The 25,004-nt window shown below is 42.9% G+C and overlaps 2 protein-coding genes across 3 annotated transcripts; one reads left to right on the forward strand and one right to left on the reverse strand.

Annotated features, from left to right (window-relative positions):
* Positions 1-2,916: 2,916 nt before the first annotated feature.
* Positions 2,917-8,145, reverse strand: LOC125740022 (E3 ubiquitin-protein ligase TRIM16-like). Its single transcript, XM_049010698.1, has 6 exons — positions 7,509-8,145; positions 6,484-6,579; positions 5,676-5,909; positions 5,365-5,524; positions 4,670-4,729; positions 2,917-4,246 (listed from the first exon to the last, which is right to left on the reverse strand). Exons 1-6 carry the CDS (start codon positions 8,130-8,132, stop codon positions 3,732-3,734), a joined length of 1,689 nt encoding a protein of 562 aa, XP_048866655.1. The 5' UTR covers positions 8,133-8,145; the 3' UTR covers positions 2,917-3,731.
* A 55-nt stretch (positions 8,146-8,200) lies between these two features.
* Positions 8,201-14,777, forward strand: LOC125740019 (piggyBac transposable element-derived protein 3-like). 2 transcript variants are annotated; one of them, XM_049010666.1, is made up of 6 exons: positions 8,201-8,380; positions 11,152-11,366; positions 11,631-11,689; positions 11,787-11,947; positions 12,431-12,487; positions 13,101-14,777. In XM_049010666.1, the coding sequence occupies exons 4-6, from the start codon at positions 11,787-11,789 to the stop codon at positions 14,695-14,697; spliced, it is 1,815 nt and encodes a 604-aa protein (XP_048866623.1). In that variant the 5' UTR covers positions 8,201-8,380; positions 11,152-11,366; positions 11,631-11,689; the 3' UTR covers positions 14,698-14,777. The 2 variants fall into 2 exon arrangements, with proteins under 2 accessions (XP_048866623.1, XP_048866624.1); XM_049010667.1 differs by lacking the exon at positions 8,201-8,380 and having other exon boundaries at positions 10,684-11,366.
* Positions 14,778-25,004: the final 10,227 nt, after the last annotated feature.

A 25,004-nucleotide genomic window follows, 5' to 3' on the forward strand; every position in this document is an offset into this window, starting at 1 on the left:
AGGTAGTGGAGGTACAGGATGTGGTGAATGGCCTGGGGGAGGTAGTGGTGGTAGAGGATGCGGTGAATGGCCCGGGGGAGGTAGTGGTGGTAGAGGATGCGGTGAATGGCCCGGGGGAGGTAGTGGCGGTAGAGGATGTGGTGAATGGCCTGGGGGAGGTAGTGGCGGTAGAGGATGTGGTGAATGGCCTGGGGGAGGTAGTGGCGATAGAGGATGTGGTGAATGTCCTGGGGGAGGTAGTGGCGATAGAGGATGTGGTGAGTGGCCCGGGGGAGGTAGTGGCGGTAGAGGATGTGGTGAATGGCCCGGGGGAGGTAGTGGCGGTAGAGGATGTGGTGAATGGCCCGGGGGAGGTAGTGGCGGTAGAGGATGTGGTAAATGGCCCAAGGGAGGTAGTGGCAGAAGAGGATGTGGTGAATGGCCCGGGGGAGGTAGTGGCGGTAGAGGATGTCGTGAATGGCCCAGGGGAGGTAGTGGCGGTAGAGGATGTGGTGAATGGCCCAGGGGAGGTACTGGCAGTAGAGGATGTGGCACTGTCATGACCTGCTCGTATGATCCTTCTGTGTGCCACGCCCTCCTCGTTACCTCGAGTGAATGCCTGATTGTATTCAGCTATTTTGTAGTCCCCCCAGCTCCTCGTCCCTCCGTGCCTTTGCTCCCTTCTGGTCCCTTTGTGCCCTCCGTGTTTCCCCCTCATCCTTCAGTACCTTCTGGTTCTTTTGTGCCCCATGCATTTCCTTCCTGTCCGTCTGTGTCTTCATTCCCTGTCGGTCCCTTTCTGTCCCCTGTGTGTCCTTCTGTGTCTTCGTCCCCTGCGGGTCCCTATGTGCCTCCTGTAGGTGTGTCCCCTGTGTTTCCTCCTCATCCCTCCGTGCCTTTGTTCCCTGGTGTGGTCCCTCCGTTGTCCCCTTTACTGTTCCCCGGTCCTGTGTTTCCGTCTTTGGTGTCTTTGTGTTTGTCAGTGTTCCCCATGGTTTGTGGCTTATTGTTTGAGTTGTCTTCCTTGTACCAGTTCTGTGTGTCCGTGTTGATGTTGTTGCTTTTGTCTCCCCAGGTGCTGTTGTGTCCCTGGTTCCCGTGACTTCGCTCGCCATAGGCGTGCCCGGAGTGCACGCCTTTGGGGGATGGGTCCTGTCCTGCCCCGGTCATCCACTCCTTCCGTATGCCACGCCCCCTCATTAACCCCGTGTGGATTCCCTGTGTTCACCAGCTGTTTCCTGTTGCCGTCCTTAGTCCGATGTATTTAGTCCACGTTTTAGTTTGTTTCCCCAGTACGGTCATTGTATTGATTTTCCGTCTCTGCTTGTGCTTCCCTGGTTTAATGCAAGACAGTTGGTGTTATTGTTGGTAATTTACAGTATTAAGATAAGTGCAGTTCTTAAGGAAATAATAGGCTATTTTAGGAAAGTATGCTTGTCTATTCTTGTTGTGCAGAAAAGACAACACCCCTATAGGTGACCTGAATAAGTTTTTAAATTTCCAGTGTTTTATCTTTGTTGCTTATGATGTCATACTGAGAAAAAAATTCTGACCATTACAAGACGTAAACCTTTTGCATTTTCACGTGTTTTTTTTTCTAGTTAAAACATATCACTTAATCTAATTAAATATCTAGCTATTTCACGTTATAGTAGCTATTTAGCGTATTATAATTAAGGTACCATTTTTGAATTTCATAGTAACTAATGGAAACGTGCTTTAGTTTAAATCTGGGAAACATGTCTTCTTCAATAATATAGGTATACTGGGAAGCCAGCACTGACAATAACTGTTACGCCATATTGGCTACTTGCAGTATGTAGTTCACACTAGATTAACTTGTCACTTAAAGGGTAATTAAAAGAATCCCAGGCGGCAGTCTGCTTTTAATTTGTCCAATTTTAGTAATATTTAGAAGATACGATGCCTAAACATGAAAGAAAAAATCACATGTGTAGAAATAACAGTACATGTACATTAGCTAATGCAAATATAAATGTAGCATCAGTGTAAAGGTTTAATAATATTCACTTTGCACCTCAAAACGTCAAGCTTTTCTACGAAAATTGCACTTTTGGGTAACTGACAAACCAGATGGACAGATGCCATCCTTTTTGAAAGACAATAAGTCTTTGTACGAAGTGGGGTCCATGTCGAAAATAAGTCCTGATAAAGATGCTAGGACAGTCCTGTGAACTGCCAAATTAAAACTGCGCTGAATCCAAATCAATAAGGTAGGACTAGAGGCATAGCAGCCTTGTACAGGTTGGCAGTTAGTAGTAGTTTTATATTATAAGTAGTTTTTATATTAAGAAAATAAATACTTACCAGTTAACTGAAAAAAGAAAATGGTGTCTAAAAACTCGTGTCTAAGAAAAACTAAAAAAAAATGAAAATAGGTTAAAAAAAAAAACAGGAAAACAGTTAAAAAGTTCAATTGAATTAGATGTTTAGTAATTCTGTAAATGTAACGCAGAAGAGTGCAAAAAAATTAATGTCAGGCAGAGAGGTTTTCAGTAAAAAAAAAGTATTGGCCGCTAATCACTTTTTGTCAATAGGAAAACTGCATTGTACTGTGTTATACTGGTCCTATAGAGGTGTTTACCGTGGTAAAAATGGCTTATATGATTACTAATCCTGTAAGTAAGTATATCTACAGTAACAAGAGCCCTATAAAGTTAAACTAAAGTAGAAAATGCCTGTCAGTAAAAATATAATGACTGTAATCACTTTTTGGCAACCGGAAAACTTTGTTGTACTGGTTATACTGCTCATATAGAGGTGTTTAAAGTGGTAAAAATGGCTTAGATGTTTACTAATTCTATAAATATAACCCAGAAGAATGCAAAACAATTAAATTCAGGCAGAAAGAGCCATTCAGTAAAAAGGTATTGGCGTTAATCACTGCAGCATAGAGCAGGAAAAATCCTCTGACTCTTTAATATGACTGCAAGATGAAGAATTGTCTTTATTTTACAAGTAATCCACAACGGTTGTGTAGTGAAACTCATTTAGACGTAGGAACATTTATAAAAATAAATCTACATTAATGTGTCGCATTTGACCTTCCATCGCTTCATGACATGAGGTTACAGTTTGCAACACAGTTACGACCAATGACTGCTTTAAAGCATTTGACATGACAATGGCTTCCTTTGACTCTTATTACTATTATTTATTTAAAAATTCACCAAACCCTTAAATCTGACAAAGACACACCTTCGCTATTAGCTCAGGGATAGATGCACTGTATAGTTTTTGCACTTTAAGACGATTTGATATCAAAGATAGCAACTGCAGTGGCATAGCAATCATTCATACAGATATCTTACATGACAAAAGCATGACAACTGATGAATTTATACTGATTGACTGTGGTTGTACTTATTATCAATAAGAAGTTTAAATGACGGCATAATGCATCATTCTTTGACAAAAATAATCCTTTTCATTTGACAGAAGGAAACATTTTGAACAATGTGATAATTAAACCTGTTACTATTATCTGAAGGAATACACACAGACACATATACAGGTGAGAGCAAACTTTGGATCACTGTACAGAAATTTCACATAAAAACTTTGAAAGGTATTCATTTTTATTTTGTTGTTATTTACACCTATAAATGGGCAAAATGCATACATTATAAAACATTTTTAAATTTTCTTGTGTCTATTTTCATATTCATTATTTCCACTTTTTATACTGAAGATTAAATACTCCAAATATAAAGAGATATTAGTTAGCTTACTTAGCTCAGTTTGGCTGTACTGTACCAAAGCTGAAACCCAGGATAGAGGGGCTCAGTGAACGTGGCCTGGACCCTGTGCAGGAGGGTCATTGTGTCAGAGACGCTGTAGAAGGACAGAGTTCCTGCCCTGTGATCCAGGTACACTCCTATCCTGGAGGAGGGGGGGGCAGACACTGCAGATTTAATGTTGTTGTGCCAGAATGAGTGACTGGAGGTTGAGCAGTACAAACACCAGGACTTGTCATTGCATCCAAGCTTGGTGTCGTCACCCCATCCTTTCCTGTTGATCCCTCTATGTGTCACAGCGATATTAACTACAGCCCCACTCCACTCAACCTCCCAGTAGCAGCGCCCAGTCAGACCCTCTGTACACAGCACTTGGGGGAGTGTGTCAAACCTCTGCTGGTGATCAGGATATGACTTTGTGTCTTTATTCCATGTCACTACTCTGTTCCCCTCAGACAGGTGGAGGGATCTGTTTGCTGTGTTGGGGTCCAGAGTGAGCTGACAGGAATCTGACGGAAGAGAAGATCAGGAGGTGATCTTTTGGTTTTATTCACTCCTTATATTAAACAAGAATGCACACTTTTTTGGTATTTTTTAATGCTTTGAATAGTTTTTGAAAAGTATATATAAATAAATATATGTTTACCCATTCGTGCTTATATGGTCACATTCTCAACACGGACATCTCAGAGAACAGCATGACAAGCAAAATTGACAGCCACATTGCAATCAGATTCAGAGGCTCCTGACATAAACAGCTCATGTAAATGTGAAAGACCAGGAGGCAGCAGGAGAGAGAAAGAGAAGCTCCACTAGCAGAAGAAAATGAAACACAATAAAACACAGGAAAACACAATAAAACACAATAAAACACAATAAAACACACTCCACCTCATACAGGGAGAGAGAAGCGTGTGTGTGAACAGACTCACATTGTAAGAATTCTGCTCTGGTTCTGGGCACTAATATTGGTAGGATGGTGTCTTTGGTAACTAGAAGGAGACAGAGAGAAACAGGGATGTGAGTAAAAGGAATTTACTTGTGGGAGATGGACTTCACTCACTGTGGAGATAACAGCAGTGGGGTATTATCATTATGAGGGCAGTTCAAAAATGTAATAATCATTCTGAGTAAAACACAATACAGTCATTGACAAAAGTCTTGTTACATAAGGACATAGTAACATAAAAAGGCATGTAACTTTATTTCTAATCAATCAATTGTTACAGTAAATGCCAAGGGCTTTCACATTAATAACTGGGTACAAAATGAAGCAGTCAAAAAGTGTACCAATGTTCTCAGCTTGCCCTATTTTTGCAAGGACAAAAGTCTTATGTCTTTTAATGATTCAACCAATCACTGATTAGAGGTTCACTATGTATGTGTATTATTTGTTGTTCCTACAACTTGGTTAAGTGACAAGATTTTTGTCAGGCATTGTACAGGTTTTTGAATTATATCATTTTGTAGAAACATAATTCCTACTATTTCAATGGTTTTCTGAAAGATTCAATCTCATTGGAAATAGAAACTGACTTGATCACACACATGTGAAGTTGGCTGTACTGCATACTCTGTCTGCATGGTCTGTACTAAACATGGACAGAGTGGAAAATGTATTTTTTACCTGTGTGATTTATCTCTGTTGTTTTCTTTTCGCAAACATTCTCCAGTTGATCCTTCAGTTCAGAAACCACCTTCCTCACATTCTCAAAAGAGCAGCGTGGACTGACCGAGATTCTGGGTCCAAATTCAGCTTCAGGGGTGACAGGAAGACCCTGGTACCTCTACAGACACACAGTCTGATTAAACAGCTTCATCAATACAAATGTGTATTGCAATCTAATTAACAGGACCATTAACATCTGACCACAAATGGCAATATGCATCCATTTGAATACTCTGGTTTCCTTATTGCCAAAGTAGCTGTTCTGTTACCTGGAGGAAATGGATGAGATCCTCTGTGTGTGAAAGCTGCTCCAGCTCAGAGTGTCTCCTCTTCAGTTCATCAATCTCCTGCTTCAGTCTCTCCATGTGCCCTTCAGCCTGACTCACTGCAGCCTTCTCCTGATCTCTGATCAGCTGTGTTACCTCAGAGCGTCTTCTCTCAATGGAGCGGATCATCTCAGTGAAGATCCTCTCGCTGTCCTTCACTGCTGACTGTGCTGAGCTCTGTTGGTGACACAGAGAGCAGAGGACGGTAAATTACAGTTGGCCCCTTTTGAGACTCCAGAGAGCCTCATTGTACAATAGAGATGTGAGCTGACAGGAGGTATAAAAACAGCACAGGGCTGGGGTTTGGAGCGTCACCATGCTGGACGCCTCAGGTACTGAAACCCAGCCAGCACTGATTGGAAATGATCACTCATTAAGCTTATACACTGTCAGCTGCAGGGATTTGGCAGAGACTGGTGGCTGTATGGGGCAGGTTGGTTGTCACCATTAGGTCTCAGTTTAATAGGTGACCTTTTTGTTGTTTCTTTGCATTACAGAGGTGTATGAAAAGGTGCTGTTTAGCAAGAGGAATATCATTTAAGGGCCATTTGAGAAAGACTTTAGCTCAACCCTCCTGTCCAGTGACATAATCCCAACCTTCTGGGAGAACCCTGACTCATTATATCCCACAGTGACCTTACATTAATTAAACTTTAAAGGACTTAAATCACCTGTCTTAGAAGAGCCTCGATTCAACCCTGAAATGGTTCCTACAAGCCAGCTGTTATCTTCTGTTCTGGTTCATACTCACTGTGATTGAGCCCATAGCCTCTCTCAGCTCCTGCAGCTCCTTCTCTCTCATCTGAATTCTCTTCTGAAATTCTTGCAGTGTTTCACCCATTTGTTTCTACAGATAGGAAAAAAAGATGGTAAAAATGAGTTTATTTCATTAGCTGATATCATATTCTTTAATCATCCTGTCCAGGGTGGACCCCAGCTTTGTGCTCCGTGCTTCCTGACATAGGCGCAAACGACCCTGACCCAGATAAACATTTATGAGTTGGATGGACGGATGGATGGATGGATGGGTGGCTGTTCTTAAATGGTTTATTGACTGTAGGTAGGATAAACTGGACAAAGACCCTTTGACTCCAATTCCCATTGAAGGATATGAAGAGTTCTCACATTCAACCTGAAGTTCACTTACTGTATATAATGCATGTAGTTAGTTGCCACTTTATTAGGTACCAGCTAGTACCGGGTAGGACTTTGCCTCTAGAACCACTTCATGTGTAGATTAGATGTGTGTTCAGTGTAGTCATTCTGCTCATCACTGTTAAACTGCACTCTTATCATTGCACTTGTGTCCTTTGTGTTAGTTGTAGTTAAATCCGTCTGGCCACTGTCCTCTGACCTCTCACATTAACAAGGTGTTTTCTCCCACAGAACTGCCACCGTCTGGGTGTTTTATGTTCACTGAACCATTCTCATGAAACTCTACTCTCTGCAGTGTGCGAAAGTCTCAGGATGGTGGCTATTTCTGAGATACTGGAACCACCATGCTTCTAACAAACAATCATCACACATCTTACCCATTCAAATTCACTGATTGAAGGAGCTTCAAGTACTTCAAGAAAAGATCTACTGATAGACCTGAAGGTGCTAAACGTTCTCTTTAAGACATTTTTAGTGACTAATTTTCTGAGCATTTTCCTTTCAGATAATTAACTACGCTTAATTATAATCTCTCTTCAATGGAAATTTATTCACATGCGACAAAAAACTTTTTACTTTATATAAAATTCATAATTTATATACGAGCGTTTCCAGTCTGACCTGTTTCTCCGCCCTTCCTGCAGCAGCTGAGACTGTATCATGGCCTCTGTGTTCATCCATCAAACAGAGATAACAGATACACTGCTGGTCGGTACGGCAGTAGACCTCCAGGGGTTTGTCATGGTGGGAACAGACCTTGTCCTTCAGATGGCCGGTGGCATCAATGAGCTTGTGCTGTTTTGCATGGTGGAGTTTATTGTGAAGCTGCAGGTCAGTTTCACAGTAGGAGGCCAGACACACCAGGCAGGACTTGACAGCTTTGTGTTTTCTCCCAGTACAGACGTCACACTCCACATCTCCAGTTCCAGCATACTGGTCAGCAGGAGTAGCTGCTTGTAGTCCAGTCTTCTTCAGTTTCTCCACCACTTCAGCCAGTATGGTGTTTCTGCCCAGAACAGGTCTGGGTGTGAAGGTCTGTCTGCACTGGGGGCAGCTGTAAACTCCAGCATGATCCTCCTGATCCCAGCAGCTCTTAATGCAGCTCATACAGTAACTGTGCCCACAGGGAATAGCCACTGGATCCTTCAGTAGATCCAGACAGACTGGGCAGCTGAATTGGTTCTGATCCACTGCAACACTGGCGTCTGCCATTTTACCACGAACACTGACAAGATTTAGTTTCATTTTCTCTCACAGTCGTCTGTGTGTGAGAGTGGGAGGAACTTCCTGCTTCTCAGTTTGCAGTAGGTGTGGTTTTGGACTGAGGCCAGGCTGAGAAGAACAGACTGAGAAAGCAGTGGAGCTGGAGGTTATGAACAAACTGAATGACATGCATGAAAAGAAGATCTTCCCTACTCCTGGATGTTTGTGAAAACTCTGCTGGGAGTTAACTCACGAAAAGCAGCGGGATCAGGCAGCATACCTGACTAGGGGTGGGTAGCAAACTTCGGTACTTTTGTGTCACTGATCAAAATACTGCGATATTTTCGAGGATCAAAAAATTTATAATCTTCCTGTGTCAATTTCAGATACCCCGACAGTAAATTGCAGCATCTGTGAGCTAATAAGGATACAGCACACATATGTAAAGATCTTAAGTAACTGATGATTGGCTAACGTAACATCACACAAACACGTCATAGAGGCCCGAAAGAAAACATATGCCCAGAGACAAAGTTGTGAGCTGGTTCACATGTGTGCTGTTGTTTTTCTTTGTTTTGTAGTGTAACAATGCCTACAAAGTCAAAAATGGGGCTCCACAGGGTTCCAGACTGCATTTTTTTAAAACAATTTATAAGTAGGTGCACTAGTATGACTTACAAACATGTCATACCATATAGTGGCTGACCACATCATCATATAGTGACGAATTGGTGTGTGTGTGAGTGAGTGATTGAGTGAGTAAGTGAGTTAGTAAGTGAGTGAGTGAGTGAGTGAATTCATAAAAACTCAGTCTGATTGTAGTTCCTCGGAAGCACTACTGTGGAGAAGCTTACAGTGATTAGTTGCTGATTGCTTGACCACAAGCACTGGCGTTAACATGGAAGTTACGCAGAATTGCAGAAGAAGAGACAGAGCGGATGGAATTATTTTTGTGAAACTTGCCCTTATTACTTAGCACTTATTAGCGGGATAAGATTACATCATTTTTTTATTCTATTTAAAATGAAAGATGGATCTGCTGGCCAGATTTATGAATTATAAACATATAACAGGTTGCATAAGTAAAATATAAACAAATAGCTGTGTAGCTCAAACTCAGCAAGGAAAGCAGTGGTTGGCTGTCCCAAAAGTCGCTAGAAACGGCTAAATGACACCATCGCCTCATTTGCACAATGTGCAATGTGTATGTAATTGTAATGGACGCTGTAGGAAAGAGGAATAATGTCGTTGGAGATACAAAAAGTGGTTAAAAAAAACACCATGAATATGTTTAGAACTACAAATGAACTTTATTCTGTTTTTTATTTTTTTTAATTCATATATACATATATATATCACAATTCCAACCCTCCTCCTATATCCGGGGTTAGCAAAAGTGACCCCAAAGAGATCCTCTGCCGGAGTATTTTTAATATTATTATTTTTATTAATGCTGTACTATATACAAACATTTTACAAGCACATCTTAGGATACAGTTCACTGTGACAATATAAATGGCTGAAAAGAACTAAAACAACAACAACCGTGTTTATGTAATTATTGAGGTCTGTCCAGAGTATCTTACTGTATCTACAATCCCGAAATAAATTAAAGTTTCATCAACTCTCTGCCGGTGGATGAGGGCCCGGCCTCTGGTGCGTTGGTGGTTCTCGATGTCTGGGGCTGGATGCTCGGGTGGGTACTGGCTGCCTGGCCCTTCTGTCTCTGTGGGGCCCCTGCTGGGGTGGTGGGGGGGCCTTGGATCTCTGGACCCAGGGACCGGTCTGCCCTCGTGACCGCCACGGCCCACTGGGGTTCCTGCACTGTGGCTGCCGGATGACCTCCCTCCGGAGCTCTCCTCTGCCCTTTTCTGGGTGGGGGCTGCAGTACTCCCTGCGGTGGTCCTCCGGGGGCGCCCATGCCCTGGGGGGCCTCTGGATGTCTGGGGCCCGGGTCTCCTCTGTGTCTGCTTCATGTCCTGGGGGGCAGGACTGTGGCATCCCACACACACACTACTAGACATTTACATGGAGAAACCTTATGAACGCCAGCGCGCTCACACACACAGGTGTGCACACAGGAACTCACAGACACACACTGTCTTGATCGGCTGTTGCTTCTAAACATATAATGTAATACTAGTTATATGTACAGATCAACAACATTTAACATTTATTGTTCATTGTGACTCGTACAAATGCTTTTGAACCTCTGAAGAACGTTCTGCTGAAGATGGACCAGCATCCCCCACATCCACTCCTTTTTTTTGATAGAAATTTGCATCCATAAAGGTACTGGTGGAAACGTTTTATGGTGAACACCACTGCCAAACCTTCCTCATCCAGTTGAGAGTAGTTCTTCTCCACTGTATTTAGCGTACGTGACGTGAATCCAATTTTTTCTGCATTGGTTGCATCCAAACTTTCTTTTGTTGCGTGTCTGATAATGTCTGGAGAGCAGTTTCGGTTTATTGTTGTTGTGATTGTTGTAATCGCATATTTCCAGCAACGTCCACACAGACACAGATGGATCTGTACGTGGAGGGGCCAAGTGTGAATGGTTCATGCCTACAGATGAAGGCTCCTACATATTCAATGGAAGGAGGCCAGAAATAGTGACATGGGTTAAATAAGAAAAATCTATCCAATCTATCCAGCTGCACCATTTAGTCATCTTTATGTACCCAAGACTTTGGGATTTCAATTTAAAATTGTGGGGCAAAATAAAATACATCTGTATTTTAGCTGCATTATGTATGTAAAACAAATTTGTCACTTTCTGTGAAAAAGCCTGCAGCTATTTACTTGGCTGTAGTTTTCTTTTGCTAGAAACAATTTGGTTATGAACATAGTATTTCATAATCTGCCAACCTGTCTTTGACGGAAGCTCCGCTTTCTCTTACATGTCAGGAAATAAATGCTCATATATGCACTGTCGTATTTATATTGGTTTTAATAAAAGTGCGCTAGAATGCGTTAAACGTCATGACGAGCTCGTTCAGAATCGGATATTTATTTCTGATTGCTTGACGCGATTTTCTTCTCATACATTTCCGTGCAGCACAGTGCTTGAAAACCTCCCGAATCTGAGCTTCGCCGGACCTCAATGACCCGGTACAGAAGACTTTTTTTCACTGCAGAAATGCTGGACGGTTATTGGATAAATGCACCAGAACCGTCACTTCCAGGGAAGCTCAACGTCTCTGGCTGTGAAAGTAGCAGTGGGCAGGCCGGAACGCTTGGTTTCTGCATGATGATTGGAGGAGCTATCTAAAGGTGGGAACCCCTTTTTGATTGATAGCATGTTTTAACCATCTGAGGACGAGCGCATAGTCGGGGATGCAGCGTATCTTTCTCTTGTATTTCAGTTCATAACTAGCTGAAATATTTTTTTTTTGGGAAAAAAAACGCAGACTACGTCGATAATCTGTCTTCTTTTCAAAATGTCCATTGTCGGAAGTATTTTTAAAATTAGGTTAAATCGGCAAAAAAGTAAACCATGTCACCTTACTTTGTTTTACCTGCATCGGGGGCGTGTAGTGCCGCCCTCACCTTGAAGAAATCCATGGAAATTTATTCTAATTACCCTCGTTGTATCGGTGAGTGTGTCGCGATCCAGATACATCTGCATCAGCGCCATATAAGCTGACGCAGCTTGAAACTAAATTTATTGAGAACACTGATTTCGCTGGGAAGATGGCACGTCGCATGAATGGACAGGAGGCACTGCAGGCTGTTCGGAAATGGATGGAAGAAAGTGAAAATGAAGATTCATCTGCGCCCGAAGACTGCGACACTGATGAAGAACTGTGTCATTTTCAAGATCGGCTTGATCCAGCGGTGGATGACCTCTCCGAGTAAGTGTATTTTTATTTCCGTGATTTTTGATACGTGCATAAAGTTATGAAACCTAATTTAGTGTGCACATGCTTATCTTATCGTAAGATATATTCATATTTCTCTTAAGTTATATTTACTCGTTCTCAGGTTGGTCAGTATGATTACTATTTTGCAGTTTCACTAATGTAGTCATAATACCAAAACTAATACTGAAATTATGGAAGCAAAAATGTTTGACTTAACGTTTTTGTTATGCGACGTGTTGCCGCATAACTGTTGTCATTAATATGATTTCTATACAGTTCCACTAATGCAGTCGTAAGTCAACATTTGTTTATTGAAATCATGTGAACGCATTAAGTTTTCATTTAGCAAAATATTGTGACAACTGCTTTGTATGTGTGTCTATACTTTCTTTTTTTGGGTGTCCGCTAACGTTTGGAATGCAGTTTCAGTTTGTCGTTGTCATATTGTAACCACAATATTTCGAACATTTACAGAGATGAAGATGGATCTGTACCTGCAGCGTCGGTCAAAGTGGATCACGTGACTGCGAGGTGAGTAAAAGCGGCCAATTCCCAACTGTACAGTGTTGAAAAGCAGTACAGTTTTCATTCACATTCGTTTTGGTACAAAAATCCTATAATTGAAATCATGTACGCACAAAGAGTTTTGTGTTAGTTTTTTTCTACTATGCCATGTATTGGCGTAATAGGTTTCTGCTTTACGGTCTCACTGATGTAGTCGTGATTCGAAGCGGTATTAACATCATTTTCCCGCATGATGTTTTGTCACTTTTGAGTTGTCATTTGTCATTGTCATGCGAAATGTTGTCATATTAAATACCTGCTGAAGGCTGGAATGCAGTATCTGTTGCATCCAAACTTTCTTTTGTTGCGTGTCTGATAATGTCTGGAGAGCAGTTTCGGTTTATTGTTGTCGTGATTGTGGTAATCGCATATTTCTGGCAAGATCCACACAGACGCAGATGGATCTGTACATGCATAAGAGCAATTTCAAACTGTATGAAAAGATCCACGTGTCTTGCGTGTATGTGTGTTACTGGCTTTATGTGAGATTTTACTCCTGCATCCAGTTTTGTATGTGAAAACTTCTGTGTCATAACCTTAGCGTGTGTATTTATGCATATTTTTTCTGTTTATTATACAGTTCAGCTTTTGCAAAGCGACGACGCACGTCCCCTGCATCACAATCGACTCGGCCAAGTTCATCATGGAACTCCGAAGAAGATACTGATGTGGGTCCACCTGCCCTGATGTTCAAGCCTACCCGACCACCTGGAGTGCAGCTGAGTCCAGAGGACCGTCACACGCCGCTGGATTTATTCAAGATGTTTTTTAGCACAGATGCTGTGAAGACACTCTGCAGGAATACCAACCGACGCGCCGCCATGCATGTTGCTGAAGGAAAGAAGTATAAATGGACTGATGTCTGTGTTGAGGAATTTTATAAGTATATTGGACTTGTTTTTTACATGGCTATGGTGAAGTTGGACCACATAACGGACTACTGGCGACAGAACACGTTTTTTTCACAGATTCTCCCGCCGAAAGTCATGAGCAGGGACAGGTACAGGACAATTTCATGGAACGTTCACATGAGTGATCCTGATGCTGACCCTGCAAATGACCAGAAGCTCGGAACACCGCAGCACGACAGATTGTTCCGGTTGAAGCCTCTCATGACCACGATCCAGGATGCTTGCAAAGCCTTCTATCAGCCACGCAGGAGCCTTGCTGTGGATGAAAGAATGGTAGCAACCAAGGCAAAGACTCGGATGACACAGTATATGAAGGCAAAACCTACCAAGTGTGGATTCAAGCTGTTTGTTCTCGTGGACTGTAGCAACGGATATACAGTAGATTTTTCCGTGTTCACGGGAAAGGATGACTTCCGGTCAGGGCAAGGACTTTCATATGACAGTGTGATGTCACTTCTGAATCGTCGCTACCTGGGATGTGGGTATCACGTGTACATGAACAATTTCCACACTAGCGTAAAGCTTTTGACGGACCTGTTCTCACAAAGCGTTGGTGCTTGCGGGACATACAGAGACAACAGGAAGGGCTGTCCCCGCCCCCCATCAAATGCTATGTCCGAGGAGTCTGCTAGAGGAACATTCAGGTGGATCCGGGATGGCCCAACGGTCTTCGTGAAGTGGACGGACGCACGAGAGGTATCCGTCTGCTCCACTATCCACAGTGCTTACAAAGGGGATGAAGTACAGAGAAGAGTGAAGTCCAGAGGTGGCACCTGGACTACAAAGACTTTTCCTTGTCCTTCTCCAGTTGTAGAGTACAACAGTCACATGGGTGGTGTTGACCTCTCAGATAAACTTATTCAGTATTACTCAGCGCAGCACAAGAATATGAAATGGTACAGAAAACTGTTTTTACATTTCCTAGACATTGCTGCCACTAACGCCTACATCTTACACAAAGAGCTGTCGGCATCAGTGCGGCAGAAGCCTATGTCGCACAAGGACTTCATGGAGGAGCTTATCGTGCAGCTGTGTGGCTGCACAAGGAAGTATCCACGACAACGTCATTCCGAACATGTTCCAGTGCCAGTGAACCCGGTGAACCCAGACGTCGGCAAAGTGGCATCGTATGGCCGTAGGACTTGTATTCTGTGCAGAGAGGATGGCAAGAGGCAGAACACTCCCTGGAAATGTCAGGCGTGTGATGTTCCACTCTGCCTACAGCTTACAAGGAACTGTTTCCAAGAGTGGCACAAGAAACTGTGACTGCAAATCGCTTCCCCGTGTATATGGTTTGTTTGGTGTGTGTATCTGCAGTTGCTTATGTTTATAAAATTACATTGTAAACTGACTTCTATTTTTTTTTTTTGCAATAAATGTTTCTAAGAATGAAATGTTCCTCTTGCTTCTCTTACAGAATTCTTTCTTTGTGTCTTGGGGGTGAGGAGAGGTGTGAATAGCTTGGCCCCAAGAAGGGTGGGAGGGGCTAAGTGTGAATGGCTCATGCCTACACATGAAAGCTCTACTGGTGCGTTCGTTTTACGCTCGGAACTCGGAAATTCCGAGTTGAGTGACATCGCGTCCGACAATCTCCCCTTCGAGGTACCACATCTCGGAACAAACATGGCTGCCTCCATGAACACCCTGCGTGTGTTGTTGCTTTATATCTAGCAGTTTTGGAGTGAGATTATTTTTCGGAGAGACAAACAAATAAGAAACACAAACTAGTCAAACCACATTAAAAGCTTTATCAAATATTTTTATACATTCATAGCGATATTTTTTCGAGAGGCAAACAAACTACAAACAAAGCAAAGACACTAACAAGTCTGGTAAAAATCTGATATTGCTGCTAGGATACAGTTTACGGTCACGATATGGGATTCGCTAAATCAAACACGTGCAATTACATTTATAACTATTAATACATTTAACAAAATAAGCATTTTTAATGATTTATAAAATAGAATTACTGTTGAGTGTGTTAGCCGCCATGTTGAAATTACGTCACAGGAGCAACTCGGACAAGAAAAACTCTGTTCAACATCAAAGTCATAAAAGAGGCGTGTTTCCGATGGGAAGTGACGTTTTTTCGTGACGTTGTCGTCCCAGTTCCGAGCCAGAGACAAATAATCGAACGCACCATACATATTCAATGAAAGGAGGCCAGAAATAGTGACACGAGTTAGATGTTGCAGCTACACTATTTAGTCACCTTTATGTACCAAAGACTTTGGTGATCAGATATCTAGGATCAAAATGAACAGGCACCATAACAAGTGTTTAACCTCCACAAGGGACAATCTCTCTGGTTCAATGAGAAACAGATTGATGATCTGATTGTACTCCTGTTGAGTATTCTATTTTTGCTAATGATGGCAAGAGCTTATCTTCTATAAAAAAGTAACCTACCCTTGAATAGGAAAGATGTGTCAGGGTCAGCACCTGTTTGTCCCAGTCTTTTGTGTCTTCTCCCCGTTTGGCCAGCAGGTGTCGCCGGCTGTCCTGTCCTCCCTGTATTCAAAGTCTTTAGTGTGTTTCCCCAGTTCCCCAGTCTGCCACATGGCTCAATGAGCTGAGCATGTAGCTTCCTATCAGTTCCTCTCTCATGTGTTCAAATCCTGCCTCCTCTGTTTTTGTATTTTGCTCTCTAGTGTTTCATTTATCAGTTGTTCTAGTTCCTGTGATTTTGTGGTTTGTTTTGGGTTTTGCTTTGTGCCTTGGTTGTGTTTAACCCATCTTTGTTATTCGCCAGTGATAGATTCTGTTTCCTTTTTGTTTCTTTCAGTTTCTTAGATTCCCTGTATGATTCTCCCAGTTCCTTGAGTTAATTATTTGTTTCACCTGTTTCCTGTTCTTGTGCCGGTCCTTGTGTGTTTCCAGGTTGCTCATTGTCCTGCACACTCCCTGATTGGCTAATTGTTTCATGTCTCACTCCTACTACATTATTACCCGGATCAGTTTCTCTATTTAAGTTCCTGCCTTAGTTCAGTTCCTTAGTGGGTCATTTTTGTATGTTATGGCATTTCATTAGGTGTAGCTCATGTGTGTTTGAGGTCCCCAGTGTTTGTTTGTTTGTTTGTTTGTTTGTTTGTTTGTTTGTTTGTTTGTTTGTTTGTTTGTTTGTTTGTTTATTTATTTATTTGCATTTTGTTCCCCATATGTCTGCTCCTTGCTGCCCTGACCTTAGTATGTTTTGCTTTTTGACCCCTCGTGGTCCTTCTTGTATAGTAGTACTCCTGGTGTTTTCTGTTCCTGTAATAAACCCTTGTGTTCCTGTGGAGTTGCCAGTGGATTCTCCATCTTCCTGCCTGCCTGCACCGTGCCTCACCCCTGTGCCAGAACCTCCTGAGTTTGTGACGAGATGTGCATAAGAAATCAGTGTGTTGTAGAATGATGAATTTCTATGGGCCACAACAACCCATTTGTGTTGTGTTGGTAGAAAAAGCCTGGGTCCTTTTACTTAGGTGTAATGTTTTAGGATCTGAATAATCTAAAGCTGGATCTATGGCACGATTTAAATCCCCAGCAAAGATGAAACATCTGTTCAACTCTGGAAGCTTAGAAATGTTCTTATGAGCGAAGGTTGGTCATCCTAGTTGGATGCACAATGTGATACCATGCATAGACACAGATTAATACAGGAGTATAAAAAAACAACCTGAAACAATGACGTATCTAGCTTTCGTGCCTGAAACAATGCTGGGTAAAGTAACCGTCACCTCTGCATGAACTAAAATAGCCGTTCCTCTCACTTTTGTGTTAAATTGAGAATAGAAAACTTTCCCAACCTACAACTTCCTGAGTATCGCACGATCTGCCAGTTGTAGATGTTATTCATGCCAAAATGCTATATCTCCATTCATTTTCTTTAGGTGAGCCAGTATTCACAATCTTTTAATTGGTCCGTTCAATCCCTTTAAATTCCAACTAACAAAGTGCATAGCTGACCCCACCCCCTGCGCTATGTTAGACTGTGTTGTCATTCAGTGCGACCCCCATATAGTTCTGACGGATGCTGCTTATCCACATGTGGATCTAAACCCGAGAACATCCAGTATTCGACCAAATGTCTAAAAAGGAAAGTATGAACACTTCATAGTCTTCTCAGCTGTGACCAACATGTCACGGGACGCCGCTGCACCCAAATGATTCTGAAAACTGTTCATAACCTCTCATAACCTGATCACAGAAGTCTATAGTGAGCTAATAGATTCTCAGATAAGTGCTGAAATGTCGTCTTTAATACTGATGCACTATAGTTAGTTATGAAACACATGGATGAGCTTTTTTCAGCTTTTCAGCACCAGCACACACCGCCTTTGTGGCTAGTGTACTAGCGATGCTAAACATAGATCTCGCAGCAGGTGTAGACTGAACTTTTTGCTACTGATTTGGCACCTTGAAACCTCTTAATCAACATTAATGCTACCATGACAGTATTTTGTTTGGATAAATGTATGAAGTGCAATGTTTGAAAAGTCGGTCAGGAGCCCCTCTTTCACGCACCTCACTCCTCCACGACTAAACCAGAATTCTGTCTGATGATTTGTAACATAGGTCTCCTCAGAAGCATGGTTAAGTAGACCATTAAACATCTTGCTTGCACAGATGGTAGTACCCAGAGACGGCTGCCATCTTGATCAAGTGCATTTTAATACAATGTGCATTTCTTGTAACAAAAGAAAAGTCCATAATACTGACCAGGGAGAAATGATGAAACGATAATATTTAGTTGTGTCATAAATTAAATTCTTCAAATGTGAAATGTACACATAGCCTGACAAATATCTTTAGCTGATAAAGAGAAAATACAGCAGGGGAAAGTCACATGAACACAGGGAGGACATGTAATGTCCAGAAGCACAGCAGCGTAGAAACTGCAGAAGTGTGAGATGCAGCACTAACCACGCGGATGAGTTAATCAAAGAGGAAATGGTTCTGGTAATTCTAAATTTGCACTGATTATTTAAATAATGTATATAGGGCAGCAGCTGGTGGATCAATAGGTTTGGCCTATAATCATAAGGTTGCTGTTTGAATGCAGGGCATGGCAGGGTAACCAACTCTCCACTGAGCCCTTAAGCAATGCACTTACCCCCCCCCCCCCCTCCCCCCAAAAAAAAAAATAAATGTAAAAAGTCAAATAAAATAAAGAAATACTCCTGGCCCACTGGCTGACTGACTGCGCTTAAAGCTTCACTTTAACCTCAAATTATTTGTGCATGTACCTTAAGAAGGAGAGAAATGTCATATGGCCAAGACAAGTTCCAATGTAATTGTACAAATGGCAAATAAATCTTCATTTTATATATACATTTATGGGAAAGCAAATTGATTCTTATCTTTTATGAACTTTGAGAAACTCCTACCAACTCCGACCAAACAGAGAGTGAGAACGAGCACAGAGCAGGAAGGACATCACATCACATTACATCATCCACCGTGGACTGAGGTGTCAGTTTGTAATGCAAATGCAACGCAAAAAAGAGCAGATGGCTGACAGAACATACATCGGCTGAGACGTGTGCTAAAGGTCACTCATTTAATGTGGCATACACTACTGTTAAAAAGTTTGGCTTGACTTAGAAATTACATTGCTTTTTTTTTGTCCATTAAAATAATTGATCAGAAATACTGTGTAGACATTGTTAATGTTGTGAATGACTATCATAGCTGGAAACGGCTGTTTTTTAAGGGAATATCTACATAGGGGTACAGAGGCCCATTATCAGCAACAATTAGTCCTGTGTTCCGGTGCAATGCTGTGTTTGCTAATGCAAGTTAAACATTTTAAAAGGTTAATTGATCATTAGAAACCCCTTTTGCAAGTATGTCAGCACAGATTAAAATTGTTTTGCTGATTAAAGAAGCAATAAAACTGGCCTTCTTTGGACAAGCTGAGGATCTGGAGCATCGGCAATTGTGGGTTCGATTACATGTTCAAACCGATCAGAAACAAAGAACTTTCTTCTGAAGCTCGTCAGTCTATTCTTGTTCTGAAAAGTGAACGCTGCTCCGCGTGAGAAATTGCCAGGAAACTGAAGATGTACTACTTCCTTCACAGAGCAGCGCAAACTGGCTCTAACCACAATAGAAAGAGGAGCGGAAATCCCAGGTGCACAACAGAGTGAGAAAATAAATATAGCAGAGTGTGTAGTTTGAGAAACAGACGCTTCATAGGTCTGCAACTGGCAGCTTTATTAAACAGATCCTGCAAAAAGAGGCAACTCTGGGATGCTGGCCTTCTAGGGAGAATTGCTAAGAAAAAGCCGTATCTGAGAATGACTAATAAAAAGAAAAGACTGAGATTTGAGATACACAAATGAACACAAACGAAACTTATTTAATGTATGGAAAACAAAGAAATTTATGTGCTAAAGAGTTTCAGAAAAAATTACATGCAATCAGTACTTGAAGTGAGGAAAAACAGTTACCGACATTCCTTTGTTTTCCAGTGCCTAGTGCTGATATTCCACTTATTATCCACTACCAGGTGCCGCTGCTCCCCTTATTATCCAGTACCAGGTGCTGATATTCCCCTTATTATCCAGCACCAGGTGCTGGTATTCCCCTTATTATCCAGTACCAGGTGCTGATATTCCCCTTATTATCCAGCACCAGGTGCTGATATTCCCCTTATTATCCAGTACCAGGTGCTGATATTCCCCTTATTATCCAGCACCAGGTGCTGATATTCCCCATATTATCCAGCACCAGGTGCTGATATTCCCCTTATTATCCAGTACCAGGTGTTGATATTCCCCTTATTATCCAGTACCAGGTGCCGTTGCTCCCCTTATTATCCAGTACCAGGTGCTGATATTCCCCATATTATCCACTACCAGGTGCCGCTGCTCCCCTTATTATCCGGCACCAGGTGCTGATATTCCCCTTATTATCCAGTACCAGGTGCTGATATTCCCCTTATTATCCAGCACCAGGTGCTGATATTCCCCTTATTATCCAGCACCAGGTGCTGATATTCCCCATATTATCCACTACCAGGTGCCGCTGCTCCCCTTATTATCCACTACCAGGTGCCGCTGCTCCCCTTATTATCCACTACGAGGTGCTGAAATTCCCCTTATTATCCAGTACCAGGTGCTGAAATTCCCCTTATTATCCGGCACCAGGTGCTGATATTCCCCTTATTATCCAGCACCAGGTGCTGCTGCTCCCCTTATTATCCAGTACCAGGTGCTCATATTCCTCTTATTATCCAGAACCAGGTGCTGATATTTCCCTTATTATCCGGTACCAGGTGCTGATATTCCCCTTATTATCCAGCACCAGGTGCTGATATTCCCCATATTATCCACTACCAGGTGCCGCTGCTCCCCTTATTATCCACTACCAGGTGCCGCTGCTCCCCTTATTATCCACTACGAGGTGCTGAAATTCCCCTTATTATCCAGTACCAGGTGCTGAAATTCCCCTTATTATCCGGCACCAGGTGCTGATATTCCCCTTATTATCCAGCACCAGGTGCTGCTGCTCCCCTTATTATCCAGTACCAGGTGCTCATATTCCTCTTATTATCCAGAACCAGGTGCTGATATTTCCCTTATTATCCGGTACCAGGTGCTGATATTCCTCTTATTATCCAGCACCAGGTGCTGATATTCCCCTTATTATCCAGCACCAGGTGCTGATATTCCCCATATTATCCACTACCAGGTGCCGCTGCTCCCCTTATTATCCACTACCAGGTGCCGCTGCTCCCCTTATTATCCACTACGAGGTGCTGAAATTCCCCTTATTATCCAGTACCAGGTGCTGAAATTCCCCTTATTATCCGGCACCAGGTGCTGATATTCTCCTTATTATCCGGCACCAGGTGTTGATATTTCCCTTATTATCCAGCACCAGGTGCTGCTGCTCCCCTTATTATCCAGTACCAGGTGCTCATATTCCTCTTATTATCCAGAACCAGGTGCTGATATTTCCCTTATTATCCGGTACCAGGTGCTGATATTCCTCTTATTATCCAGTACCAGGTGCTGATATTCCCCTTATTATCCAGTACCAGGTGTTGATATTCCCCTTATTATCCAGTACCAGGTGCTCATATTCCTCTTATTATCCAGAACCAGGTGCTGATATTTCCCTTATTATCCAGTACCAGGTGCTGATATTCCCCTTATTATCCAGTACCAGGTGCTGATATTCCCCTTATTATCCAGTACCACGTGCTGATATTCCCCTTATTATCCAGTATCTGGTGCTGATATTCTCCTTGTTGTTTAGTACCAGGTGCTGATATTCCCCTTGTTATTCAGATTGTGTAATCTGGTTCTTTCTCGTAATCATACTGTTTAATGTAAGACCTGTTTCACGTAATCATACTGTTTTCTTCTGGTGAGCGGCATGGTGGTGCAGTGGTTAGCACTGTCGCCTCCCACTTCTGGGACCCGGGTTCGAGTCTCCGCCTGGGTCACATGTGTGTGGAGTTTGCATGTTCTCTCCATGTCGTCGTTGGGTTTCCTCCAGGTACTCCGGTTTCCCCCCACAGTCCAAAGACATGCTGAGGCTAATTGGAGTCACTAAATTGCCCATAGGTGTGCATGTGTGAGTGACTGGGGTGTGAGTGTGTCCTGCAATGGGCAGCTAATTCAGCGCTTGGTATCTTATTCAGGGCACCTCAGTGGTGCCTTGCTGGTCAGGGATTCAAAGCAGCAATCTTTAAATTACAAGTGTGCTTCCCTAACGATTAAGCCCCCACTGTCCTCACCCAAAACATGCCTCTGAATAATTAAGAGAGTTAGTATAGCCTTTTCTGCCTTGCACTGGTGTGAAGTCTGTTGTTTCCGGCATCAAAATAGCAAAAGGATTTGCCCATAAATGTTAGCTGCGCTTCGCACTTGCGTTAGATCTTCGAAATAGAGCCCTCTATTCATCTTTGAGTTTCTTAGATTGGATTTTCCTCAAGCTGGACACCAGTCACTGAATCTCACTGTACTGTTTGCAGCTGTATGAGTTGGTAGGCTGGGATCCTTTTCCTCCCCAGTGAGACTCTGTTAATGCAAAGGAACACTGAAGAACAGAGACTGGTGGTTTCCATTTGCCAGTGGGCGCATCTGGAGATGTATGTCCACTCCATACTGATGAAGTCAAGCAGATTCAGCCTCGGTCATATTAGAACAAAGTCTGATTTCTGTCCTTTACCACAGAATTAAACAGGATACAATCACTGTTCCCTCTAAGCTGCACGCGTGCGCAATTGCACACTGCTGACATGATCTCCGCACACAAAAAAAGTCCAACCTGAATTGAACATAAAATAAACTGCTTTGCAATGTGAGTCAGTGAGTGACGGGTGACTGGCGGCTCCAGACAATGATGCGATTCACATTCTTATTTGCGTAGCCAATCAGTGTCATTGACAGCGTCCTTATGTGCCCCCACCGGTGTTTTAGCTAGCAAAGCGGTGTGGCCGGTGTGGAGTGAAGACACGCTAATGATGCCAAGTGCTGCTTATGTTGACCCTTTATAATAATGGCAAAACGAACAGGCAGTGGCACATTCCCCTCGCCAAGCCAAAGTAGAAAAGCTGCCAGAGTATGTGCAAACAGAAGAGAAAAACGTTAAACTGGGTGAATTTTTTTCGTTTTTGAGCGAGAAAGGTCTGCTCTGCAAAACCTGTTGCGAAGCCAAAATAGCGAGCGAGTTTTCGGAGGGAAAAGTGTGGACAGAATGGAGGCTGGACTAGCTCAAGCGTCACACTCAGCACAAAAGTCATTTGAAAGCGGTATGGAGTTGTAAGGAGATAGTTAGATGGGGATGGGGATCGGTACATTGTTGGGGGAGAGTGCCAAAGACCGAGAGAAGAGGAACGAGCTGTCACTCGTAAAGAAATCCAACCCCGAGTAAGTTAAAGGTCGACAATATTCTACCAGCCATCAGCATGAATGCTTCTGTGCTGTCGGTTCAACAAATTCACGACCACAAAAAATCACGCCTTTGAAGTTTGTGAATTCAATGAATCAAATTGTTAATGTGCAAAGTTAAAAATGCACCTTGGCCCACCCTGATCGTAGATAACAGTGAACAAAATGCTAGTCCTGTATATTAAATACAGGGAGGAAAATAACGTCAACCATAAAACTATGTTTGGCGGCATCATCCAGCTGACAGCATGCACTGTTCAGGATGTTGTGCAGGCAATCAGGGATGGATTACGGACCGGGCCAGCGGGGCCGCTGCCCAGGGGCCCTTGGGGTGCAGGGGGCCCGTGGGGCCCCTAGCCCAAAACAATTCGCAATGCTTATCAACAATGTATTTTCATTTGTCTATTTTAGAGGGCCTACATTCTTTGATCCTCTGCCTACAAGGGCCCCTGACCCTATAGGGAGGGCGTTTGGCTGCCAAGGGTCCTTGAATTGTGGTGGTTGTGGTGGTGGTGCTGGTGGGGGGGGGGGCCTCATGAACGTTTTGCCCAGGGGCCCACACAACCCATAATTCGTCCCTGCAGGCAATAACCCAGTTTTACACCAAGCATGAACTAGATATGCAGAGAATGGTGGTGCTGACCTCCGATGGTGCCTCAGCAATGCTAGGAAGTTGCAGCTTTATTAAAGCGGCAAATACCACACCTAACTGAACAACACTGTGTGGCCTATAGAGAGGCTTTGACGATGCTTGGTAAGATGTCGCTTTGATGCGTGATGTGGAAACTCTTCTTAGAACGGATTATTCCGCTTACTCTAGATCCACTGTAAAGAGGGGAACACTGGAAGACGTACAGTAGCAAAGATTCTTGATGAGGATACGCTGCCATTCAGGCCTCTGAACGAAGTGCGATGGCTGTCACGGGACCAAGCTGTGAATGCTGTGAATGCTGAGGAACTACACTGTGCTGGGAGAATACTGCAAAAGAGAATCCAGTGATAACAAAGATCCAGTGGCAAATTACTGTTACAAAAAGCTGACCGATTCAAAGTTCAAGGTTCCTCTCACTGCTCTGGGAGATGTTTCGGGCGAGTTCTCACACCTGTGTCTTTCTTTTTAAAGTCGCAAGCTGACCATGATGGAAGGGTACTGCTTCGCAAGAGCAAAGATTGAGAAGTTGCATTCCCAATACTTGACAGAGGAAAAGGATGTTAAGTGGAATGACCGTGTCAAAGAGCGATGAGGGCCTCATCAGCCGATAGCAAAAATACCCGTAAGATTACTCGTTTTAATCGTAAGCTCTGTGATCACTTGGATGCTCATTCTCCAGAGGATGAATTAAAGGAGTGGTCTGCATTTCAAATTGAAGCATTGAGCTCAGACATCATCATTGAGTATGGAGCAGCAGACATTGCCACACTGGCAAAGAAGTATGAGGTCATTCTCCATCACCTACATTCTGTGAAGGTCATTAACAGTGAATATGCTGAATTCAAGTACATAATGAGGCAAAAACTTAAACACGGGTCAATCGGCACATTCTCAGATATGGTGGCTGCAACATTAAAATGTGAGGAGCAAAAACACATCTCACAGCTTGTGGATATTTGTGCTACATTTCAAGCGTCCAGTGCAGATTGTGAAAGAGGCTTTAGTTTGACGAATCTTATCAAAACACCATC

The sequence above is a fragment of the Brienomyrus brachyistius genome, chromosome 4, assembly GCF_023856365.1.
Source record: "Brienomyrus brachyistius isolate T26 chromosome 4, BBRACH_0.4, whole genome shotgun sequence".
Lineage (NCBI taxonomy): Eukaryota > Metazoa > Chordata > Actinopteri > Osteoglossiformes > Mormyridae > Brienomyrus > Brienomyrus brachyistius.

Excerpts from the sequence above, each read along its gene's own strand:
- LOC125740022 (XM_049010698.1), bottom strand. The coding sequence starts at position 8,132 with ATGAAACTAAATCTTGTCAGTGTTCGTGGTAAAATGGCAGACGCCAGT. Across the intron at positions 4,730-5,364 it reads AACAGAGATAAATCACACAG|TTACCAAAGACACCATCCTA; the intron begins GTAAAAAATACA and ends GTCTCCTTCTAG. Across the intron at positions 4,247-4,669 it reads CAGAGCAGAATTCTTACAAT|ATTCCTGTCAGCTCACTCTG; the intron begins GTGAGTCTGTTC and ends CTCTTCCGTCAG.
- LOC125740019 (XM_049010666.1), top strand. The coding sequence starts at position 11,787 with ATGGCACGTCGCATGAATGGACAGGAGGCACTGCAGGCTGTTCGGAAA. Across the intron at positions 11,948-12,430 it reads GCGGTGGATGACCTCTCCGA|AGATGAAGATGGATCTGTAC; the intron begins GTAAGTGTATTT and ends GAACATTTACAG. Across the intron at positions 12,488-13,100 it reads GTGGATCACGTGACTGCGAG|TTCAGCTTTTGCAAAGCGAC; the intron begins GTGAGTAAAAGC and ends TTTATTATACAG.